This window comes from Musca vetustissima, unplaced genomic scaffold (assembly GCF_032173495.1).
Source record: "Musca vetustissima isolate MV318-11 ecotype Yass unplaced genomic scaffold, APGP_CSIRO_Mvet_v1 utg84112, whole genome shotgun sequence".
NCBI lineage: Eukaryota > Metazoa > Arthropoda > Insecta > Diptera > Muscidae > Musca > Musca vetustissima.
This window is the reverse complement of record NW_026882605.1, coordinates 850-11812: the sequence shown is the minus strand read 5'-3', so window position 1 is coordinate 11812 and position 10963 is coordinate 850. Positions and strand designations below refer to the sequence as shown.

Sequence of the window (10963 nt, the reverse complement as noted above, 5' to 3'; positions counted from 1 at the left end):
GTATAATGGCACATGTAATTGCTGTTTGCTATAATCGAAAACGGTTTGTTTTATTATAACATTTTATTTTTCTATTTTATTATAAAAACCACTACGGGTTTCCTAAGTCATTTAACTCCATGGTCAATAACCGGGTGCATTTGTACCTTTTTTGATTGAAATGCTGTACAATTTTCAATATTGAAGGTATTTCCATGATTTTCCGGATAATCCCAGGGTTGGAGAATATGAATAGAATCGCTTTCTTAGTCGATTTATACATATCCGCTGTACAATTTCCGATATTGAAGATATTACCATGATTTTCAGGATAATCCCAGGGTTGGAGAATATGAATAGAATCGCTTTCTTAGTTGATTTATACATATCCGTCCCTCTGTCAGTTCATGTTAGATTTAAGACAAAGTACGGGTCATCTTTCTGATCCAAATTATATAATATGTGGCACAGACCACTTATGAAACTGATGAAAGTCGATTCAGATTTAGATATAGTTCTCATATATAGGATTGTCCGATTCCACAATAGTTACCCCAGGTAACAATGTTAAACCGATTGAGACAAAATTTTGCACAGCGTACTGAATTAAGTACAAATTAACGTCTGTGAAGTATTGTATAAATCGGTTCAGATTTATTTATAGATCCATATATATTTTATCGTCAGATTTTATATAAATGGTGCACCAAAGTAACTATATTTCATTCGATTTACACGAAATTATGCCTGGCATATTAAATTAAGACTAGAATGATTTGTTGTACGTTTCTTTGAAATCGGTTGAGATCTAGATATAGCTCGCACATACATTCTTCTGATTTTATGTAAATGGAGCACTAAGATCAAAATCTTTGTCCGATTAAGACGAAATTTGGAATACCAGAACGTGTTGAGTCTGCAATATTAAGTTTCGTGGGAATTCATTCAGATTTAGATATAGCTACCATATATTGATACCCTTCACCACACTGTGGTATTATGTCTTTGTGCATATGTTTGTAACAGGCAAAAGAAAGTGAGATAGATAGATGGTTCCTTTTGAGAGTATGCATAGAATCACTTTCTGAGTCGATTAATGCATATCCGTCCGTCTGTCTGTCCATGTTAAATTGTAAACAGGGAAAGACCGCATTTAGAATCCGAATTGGATGAAATTTGGAACAGCTCATTTATTTGGCTCAGGGACGAACCCTATTGAAATTGGGAAAAATCGGTTCGGATTTATTTATATCTCCCATATATTATTACATATTTTGCTCCGATTTAATGAAAATGGTGCACCACAGTCCCTATATTTCGTACTGAATTAAGTCTAGAATGATGTGTGTTAAGTTTCGTGAAAATCGGTTTAGATTTACATATTGCTCGCATATATTTTCATCCGATTTAATGTAAATGGTGCACCAAAGTCCCTATATATATTTCGATTTGCACATATCGTACTGAATTAAGCCTAGAACTATGTGTGCTTAGTTGTAAAAATCTGTTCAGATTTAGATATAGCTCTATTTTTTCCGATTTTATGAAAACTGTACAAAGTTTGTCCGATTGGCATACGATTTTGTACTGTAATAAATATAAATTAACCTCTGACAAGTTTCCATGAAACCGGTTCAGATTTAGATATAGCTGCCACATATATTTTCGTTCGATTTTATCTAAATGGTGCGCAATCCTCCTAATGTTTGTCTGATTGACACGCAATTTTGCACAACGTGTCAAATTGAGACTATAATGATATCATTGCGTTTTTTATACCCTACACAACTATGATGTCAGGGTATTAAAGCTTTGTGCATCCCCAAGAGTTTGTAACGTCGCGAAATATTGGTTCTAGACCCACCTTTAAGTATACCGATCGTCATATCTCGATTAGCTGAGTCGATCTAGACATGTGTTTCCGTCCGTCCGTCAGTCCATTATAATTTGTAAACACGATACAGGCCAGAGTTATGGACCAATCTTCACAAAATTTTGCATGTAGGAAGGGTTCGGCCCAATGAAGACCCCTATTGTTTTTGGTAAAGATCGCTTAATATTTAGGGGATGAAATGGACCAAATACTTAATTTTTGTCAGTTTTTCTGGTCGCTCCAGAGGCCGCAATTATGGCCCAAATATCTCGAATTTTTACAAGGAGAAGGGGAATTGGGCCAAAGAATAAGCATGCCTGTTTTGATAAGGATCGGCCAATATTTAGCGGGTCAAATGGACCCTGACTTTTATGTGAAAAATTACAAAATGTATATTATACAGCGTATATATTTACTCCTGGAGGTCATATAGCCGAGAAGTATGTGCTCGAATGTGGGAGTTACACGTAAATATTTACAGGTGCTTACGTATTCAGATATTATTTAGTAAACCATTACCACACTAGAGGGCGGAAATATAGCGCGGATCACTTTGAAATGTTCCATGAGCTTCCAGTTATGATAAAGGAAAACGCCTATAATTTTCGTTGATGATCCGATAATAATTTTGGGATGAAGTGGACCGAAAACTTATTATTATTTTTTTTTTTTTTTTTTTTTTTGTTCGATATGATCTGTAGGCTACAATTATAAGCCGAACATAACAACACAACTCACGGTGAAGGGAATATGGACAAGTAATTAGAAGGGCTGTACTGAATATTGGTAATATTCGGAAAATATGTCAGTGTAAGGAAGAGGTGCTGTTGACCTCTAATCGGTCAAGAGGGTGCAACTATCACGGAATATTACCCAGGCTCGGAATAAAAACCCGCAAAAAGATGGAGTTCTGTGGTAGTTGTGTAGGGTATAGTATGGTCGGCCCCGTCCGACTATACTGCTCCGCTCACTGTTTTTTTTAATTGGTGCAAATGCAGACATAGCTTCTATATATATATATATATATATATATTATGAACGGGTGCATATGTATGGATTGATGTTTGTCGGTTCACATATAGATGAAGATCACATTTTTAAGTTCGTTCAATTTCGTGTCAATGTTCCTTCGAAATTGCGGTGTCTATTAGGATACATATGTAGAATATACCCAAAGTGGTGAAGGATATCATATAGGCGGCCCAGTCCGACTTTACTTCTTTCCTTAATGGTTTCATCTTAATTATATATTAAAGACGCTTCAAAGCATCTACTTTTACTTCGAATTACACCAAATTGTGCATAACGTATTCAACTAATTAAAGAATGCATACATCATTCTAAGTTTCGTTATAATCAGTCTAGATTTAGATATAGCTCCCATATATAATTTCGTCCGATTTTATGTTAATTGTGCACCATACACCTTACTTCAGATTTCGATATAGCCCTCATGACTATTTTCGACCGATTTTATATTAATGGTGCACCAAACTCCCAAGGTTTGTCTGACAGAGATGATATTTCGAATAACGTACCGTATTGAGTCTAGAACCACATAATACCCAACGTGTGTTCGACAAAGACATAAAAGTATAAAGATAGGACAATCGATACGTCAACAATTTCCAATAGATGGCTTTTCCTCTGTTGTTACGATATCATAACAACAGAGCAAACAATATTAAATGTTTTAAACGCTATATCGCAAGCTTACAAAATAAAAACAGATTTTTTGAGTACAGATCTCTGATTTTATTTATATTTTATACACACATTATCGCGTATTTGCGTTTTTATTGTTAACATGCCTCTGTTATGCCTGGTTCCCCCTGGATATTTTTTCACAAACTATTTTGTCAAAATGCATTTTGTCGAGTCTTTACGGTTTCTATGTCTTTGTGTTCGATTGGTACTCTGCTTTCAACCAGTTTAGATATAGATGTCGCTCCCATATATATTTTCTATCGATCAAATATAGCAAAACATGAACCTATAATATAACCTTCTATATAAATTCCCTATGATATCATTCAAAACAAGTACAGACATTGTGGCGATGATATCACATGATTGCGCCGAATCATCCGTGTATATAAAAAAAAACATTAATTCTCATAGGCCCAACAGCATAACAGTAAATATAAAATGTACACTACAATTATGTATGTCTGTATATTATTTGCAATGTGTATAAAAAGCAATTTAGGGGAAATCTATTCCCAAAAAAATTTCCATTTCAACCGATATGTTTGCAATTAGGAAATAATTATTTATACACATTTATGTCTGGCATATGTCACTATGATGAACATTATTTGCCAAATGTCTAGCTTCGAAGGTTTATTTGTTTATGTTATTTAAGAAAAAACTCAAAACTAACTTTGTTGACTTAGTCTCGAATAAGACATGACAACTGTCAAATTATTAGCCAGACTTGAGAATTACATGTGATAGTGAGCATAGATTTGTTTTTTATTTCCGATTCTAAAAATACACTCACATGAGTGAATAAATTTCAAATTTTTCGTTGTTATTTAGTTTATCTATTAAATCCCTTTTTCGATACATGTCTCATAGTTGTTATTTTTCTGGGCATTATTATTTTCAATTCCTCATATTGATTGTGTTAATTGATGTTGATTGATTTGTGTTTAAATACGCGTAAGTATCTTAATACGGCTTTAATGTACCGATTTATTTGTATTATCACTTAGCTCCAAAATGAGGTGTTAATTACCTCCGCTATAAGATGCTATAATTGAGTAATTAGCATTCACCAAATGTTTGCGTAAATTTTGAATGTTTTGATTTTTTCTACAACTACACGTGTTGCGGGCTCTATAAAATTTTATTGACAAAAAACGCAAACTCATGATCAAGGTACATTTTACAACTTGTTTTTGTTCTAAGACATGTGATCATGATTGACAATTCACATCTCTTTGCAGTCAATTAATAAAAGTTGATGACAAATTTTGTCACCATAATTCAAATTTAGGATTTTCCACATCATAACAAAAACAAAATGCAACGGGTATATTCAAGGAGGTGGAAAATTCGACGTACGTCAAGTTCTTGTGTTATGGAGTGATGAAATTTTGCAACTGACATTTTAATTTACGATGAAAAAGAACGACTATTGCAGGTTCTTCTTCTTCAGTCAAATCGAATGAGAAATACTTCAGTAAAACAAACATATCCTTCTTCCATCTCGAATCTTTGAGCGTTTATTTCCTCCTTAATTACTTTAACCGTAAACTAAATACCACCAAAAAGGGGATATTGACGTCGAATTGACAAGAAATTTATATTTGTATGCTTTCATCGTCGTTTGGCATCTTTTACCCGAATTTGTCCTTCTGGGCTCTTAATATAGTCGCTAAGGGTTTTCCGCCAGCATATATTCGATATTGTATGAACACCTGACCGTTAACAATGATTTGTTCTCGTTTGATACCACACAATTCTATAATCATTTTAAACAGCATTGTGTCGATTCCCATTTCCAACGTAGTTTATTCGGGGAAGTTTCTTCGTCAAAACTTAGGAGGTCAATTCGGAGTCATGCACCATATTCTGTTTGCCTGACGTCGGTGCAAGAAGAATAAAAGAAGACGACTCATTGTGCACCATGACCACCACGAATTCTAGAAAATCTGCCCAAACTCGCATCCGTTCGAAGACACCATAAGGAATGTGGGCAATATTGCCAATTTATTAACATAACTGAAACCGAGAAAACCTAATAGTTTTTGACTTATTGATGCCATTGCAAATTTTTCATGATATTGTCCTCCAATGATCATTTTCGTGGAAACTGCGTCTACTTTAATTTAAAAACCAGTAAGGAAATATCAAAAGTCGGACTATATAAGACCCTTCACCCCTTTGGGTAAATACAAGGAATGATCATATGAACAATATCCTTCAGATAGAATATACATAGCATCTTTGCAGGACCATTGAAATGGAATCGGACGAAATTAACTGCGTGAAGTACATATATATTTGAAATAAATTTAAAACAAAACCCATACACATACTAATTTAAAATTTATGAACAATTTAATGTCAATCAATCATCGAACAAAATATGTATGGCATCCTCCATTTGCAGCATACCAACACAGTGCGCTATCCAAAATTTATCTCGTCACAAAATCCAATACAAGTTATTCTAGGTTCGATTTGGTACGATGTGCACTAATACGTCTTTTAGTTATTTGGTACATCATTTTGATAAAATGGGATGAAAATATATGAGGAAGCTATTTACATTGACAGAATGGTGCACCATTTACGTAAAATCGAAGGAAACTATATATGGAAGGTATATCTAAATCTGAACCGATTCTAACAAATCTTCGCATACCTAAATTTGGACCTAATTCAGTACGTTTTGTATGGTGCACCATTTACATAAAATCGGATGAAACTATATATGTAAGCTGTATCTAAATGTGAACCGATTCCAACAAAATTTCACATAAATAAATTTGGACCTAATTCAAAACAATGCGCAGAATGTTTTACCAATCGACATACATTTGACTCTTTGGTGCTCCATTTACATAAAATCGGACGAAAAAATATATGGGAACTATATCTAAATGTGAACCGATTCCAACAAAATTTCGCATACATAAATTTGGACCAAATTCAGTACGATGTGCAGAATGTCACATCGGCATAAATTTGAATCGGACGAAACTATATACGGGAGCTATATCTAAATCTGAACCGATTCCAACAAATCATAACATATATCAATCTAGACCCAATTCAGTACTCTGTGCACAATTTAGTCTCAATCGGACCAATATTGGGAGTTTTGTGCAGCATTTATATAAAATCGGACGAAACTATATATGAACCGATTTAAATCTGAACCGATTTTCCCCAATTTCAATAGGGTTCATCCTTGGCCTTGACATGTACCAAATTTCATACAAATCGGATCATAAATGCAACCTGTACATTGTTCACAAAAATACATGGACGGACGGACCGACAGAACCATGATATGATTCTATGCTTATTCCCAAAAGGAACCATGGGTCTATCTCGATTCCTTTCGGATGTTACAAACATATGCACAGAGACATAATACCCTCTACCACAGTGTGGTGAGATGTATAAAAACAGACAACAATTTTTTTTTTGCCAATTCGTCACCTAAATATTAACGAACCATTACCAAAAATAATAGGGGACTTCTTTGACCAAAACCCGCCCTGCATGAAAAATTTGGTGGCGATTGGTCCATAACTTTGGCCTGTATCATGTTTACAAATTATAATGGACAGACGGACGGGCACACATGTCTAGATCGACTCAGCTAGTCGGATATCAAATACAGAAATCGATAGTTCTGCTGTCTGGGAAGCAGAAAGGGACGTAAACAATAGGCTAAAAACAAGACCAGCATTCTGACAGCTTAAATTTGTATATCCTGGAAAACCTAGGTTAAATTATTCGAAGCATGTGTACAATAGATTCTCTTGTGTCTAACATCATCACGCAAACGCTATAGGTATTCATTAAAGTATGAAAAACGTCCATAGAATAACCAGAATGATATTTAAATTAAGGGGACCCCCCCCTCATTCTCGGTTTCAAAGAATTTAATTTTGTATTTTGATTTAATTCGAATCCGATCGATTCCAAATTTTGGGACGTTTCTCTGTGAGTGTATAGCTATCGTATGAACTAGGATAAATCCAATCGGTCAAGACCTTCCTTATTATACCCTTCACCACACTGTGGTACAGGGTATTATGTCTTTGTGCATATGTTTGTAACATGCAAAAGGAAACGAGATAGACACATGGTCCATTTGGAGAATATGCATAGAATCACTTTCTGAGTCGATTTATGCATGTCCGTCCGTCTGTCCGTCCGTCTGTAGATGTTAAATTGTAAACAAAGTACAGGTCGCATTTATGATCCGATTTGGATGAAATTTGGCACAAGTCACTTATTTGGCCCAAGGACAAACCCTATTGAAATTGGGAAAACTCGGTTCAGATTTAGATATAGCTCCCATATATATTTTCGTCCGATTTAAGGTAAATGGGGCACCAAAATCCCTCTATATCTTTCGATTTGCATGAAATTTGGCATAGAGTACTGAATTAGGTCCAGAATCATGTGTGCCAAGTTTCGAGAAAATCGGTTCCGATTTAGATATAGCTCCCATATATAGTTTCGTCCGATTTAAGGTAAATGGTGCACCAAAGTTCCGATTTGCATGAAATTTTGCACAGCGTACTGAATTAAGTCTAGAATGATGATGGTTTCATGGTTTCGATATAGCTCATATATATATATATATATATATATATATACATATATATATATATATACGATTTTACATAAAAGGTGCACCAACCTTCTAATGTTTGTCCGATTAACACGATTTTTTGCACAACGTATCAAGTTGAGACTTGAATAACGTTAATGCGTTTTGTTGAAATTGATGCAGATGCTGTCATAGCTTCCATATGTATTTCGAATGGATGCCTGAATGAAATTAAAATTTTAACAGTGCGGCGACCGAACAGCGTGTATTAATTTTGCTATAAGTCGTTTTTCATAAATTTGTCCCATGGTACGAAGTCGACTTTAAATCTGCCCGAATGAAATTAAATATATCATAGGTTGCATCCTTGGAGGGGATGCATGTGTACAATATACCCAAAGTGGTGAAGGGTATCATATAGTCGGCCCAGTCCGACTTTACTGCTTTTTAGAATATCTTAAGCCATCATATGATGGTTCACTCGCTGGTAGATTTTGTTCGATCTAATAAAATACAATTATTTTTGTTTGCAAAATATGCAATTTTCAATTTTATTTATTTATTAAAATTTAACAAAACAAAAAACATAAATGCATTTATAAAAAAACAAATATGATTGTTAATTTCTTCAAAAACACATTCGAGAATTTTTTACTAAAATTATTTTATTCAAACAGAATTATTTGACTTTCATAAGGAAAAAAACAAATGAGGCATACATTGCAAGTTTAACTTAATAAATAGTATGTTTAGATGTCTTATCAAAAAACAACAACAACAAAATATTAAGTGATTTTTTTTTTTTAATTATTACGCGGTAATAGACATTTTTCTGTTTTGAAAATAAATTCTATATTTGGTGTTTGAAGATTTAACATTCGCTTAAATGATAAAAAAAACTTATTTAGAAAATTGTATCTCATATGGCAACACTGTACTGTGGCAACACTGCAATTAACTTGAGGGGGCCAAGTACGGTGTTCTTAAGAAGACCTAATGATGTGATGTGGGACTGGGACTGAGGGTGAGGGGAAGGGGAAGGTGCGTTGGATTTATGACAAAGGAACATCTTCCAAGTTGCGCAATTTGTGGTGGACGGCTTCTTCCTTGACTTCACGTCTGAACACAATCTTGTAACCGAAGGCAGAAATGGCGGCGGCAGCAAGGGGACCAACCCAGTAAATCCAGTGGCTGGCGAAGTTGTTGTGCCACAAGGCGGGGCCGAAGGAACGGGCAGGGTTCATACTGGCACCAGTGAAGGGACCCTAAAATGAAATGAATAGAAATGCGATTAGAAATATTGGACGCGATGTGGTTGGGAAAATTGTAAGGGTATGTGTGAATACTTACAGCAGTAATGGCCAAACAGGCAATAGCCAAACCGAAACGAATTGGAACGGAATCATGGAATTTGGAGTTACGTGGATCCCAGACACCACAGCAGACCAAAACCAAAACGGCGGTAACAATGAATTCAATAATGCAACCTTGACCGGGAGTGATATCAGCATGTGGCAAAGTTACACACAAACCAGTGGCGGGGGTGTTGATCACGCTGTCGGGCAATACAACCTTCAACAAACCATATCCAATGAAGCCACCCAACATTTGACCACAGAAATAGACAATAGCCATGGGCGCCGATACCATTTCATAAATATAGGCAGCAACAGTGACGGATGGATTCAAATGGGAACCGGATACACAACCGAAACATTGAATGACCACCATGACTACCAAACCGAAATTCAAACACATTTGCAAATGGTTGTTGTGGAAGGTTTCGGTGCTGACACAGCCCATACAGCCCAAGAAGACCAACATGGCGGTACCAACGAGTTCGGCCAAGAAGCAGCAGATTTTATCCAAAGTATCAGTCTTCATTTTGAGTTTTTCAGCTAATTTATTGCAGGAACTGGAAAGAGAAATAAAAAACAATTTTTTTAGAAAATTTGGAAGTTATAACCGAATAAATAAATTATTTTTTTAATACTTCAAAATTCCTAAAACTGCAAAACTAAAATAAGGATTTAATATCTTTCATAAAACTTAATTTTAAATTTTATATAAATTGTGAAATTCCATAAAAAATACTATGATACCTCTTTTCACAAAATGTAGTGTTTGGTATTCTTCAACCCCAGAGACTGAAATAAAAAATTTCTGACCGCCCAAAAATTATTTGGGCTGATTCATTGCTTTCTACGAGAACAATCCCATACCATTATTCCTCCTACCTGTATATCGATCATATGAATAATTTCAAAGTTCAAGACATATATCTTCAATTTCAATCTAATGCTGATAATATCGACTTTTACCCCTCGTGCAATTTTCGTTCAGTATTTACTAAGCAATTATTAATTACCCGTTAGCTACTTCTGCGTTTCGGTAAGTTTCGTTTATTGTTTACCTTCAATAAATATTTGAATAATATCTAAGTCAATAACGGTATCGATTGAGATATTACCCCCAACAAAAACATACACACACTATCACATTCATAGTTTTTTTTTCCAATGTCTCAGTAACCATCGACAAATAATTATCTAATCGAGCAGGGTGGCGTTTAGCTTTTCAATATGAAAATTTCTACTTGAAGTTGGCGGTAATTACGTGCCACATGTAGTTTATAATTGAGAGTGATGTCGTTTTGTTGTTTTTGTAAAAAATGAAGACAATATTTTTGCAAAATATTGCAATCAAAAATTGTTTATTTATTATTTTGTCTGGGTATCCGACATTGGTAGTGGGGTCCAAACTGTAGACCTATATATGACAATTTTCGAGACATAGTAAAGCCATCA

The 10963-nt window shown here is 34.8% G+C and overlaps 1 protein-coding gene across 1 annotated transcript; it reads right to left on the bottom strand.

The window, feature by feature from the left end:
- Positions 1 to 9186: 9186 nt before the first annotated feature.
- On the bottom strand, positions 9187 to 10089 carry LOC133329147 (aquaporin AQPcic-like). Its single transcript, XM_061537641.1, has 2 exons — positions 9507 to 10089; positions 9187 to 9421 (listed from the first exon to the last, which is right to left on the bottom strand). Exons 1-2 carry the CDS (start codon positions 10038 to 10040, stop codon positions 9209 to 9211), a joined length of 747 nt encoding a protein of 248 aa, XP_061393625.1. The 5' UTR covers positions 10041 to 10089; the 3' UTR covers positions 9187 to 9208.
- Between the last annotated feature and the right edge of the window lie 874 nt (positions 10090 to 10963).

What these genes read in the sequence shown, in the direction of transcription:
- LOC133329147 (XM_061537641.1), bottom strand. Translation starts at nt 10,040, where the DNA reads ATGAAGACTGATACTTTGGATAAAATCTGCTGCTTCTTGGCCGAACTC. An exon ending in CCTGTTTGGCCATTACTGCT is followed by an intron (nt 9,422 to 9,506) that starts GTAAGTATTCAC and finishes ATTTCATTTTAG; the next exon opens with GGTCCCTTCACTGGTGCCAG.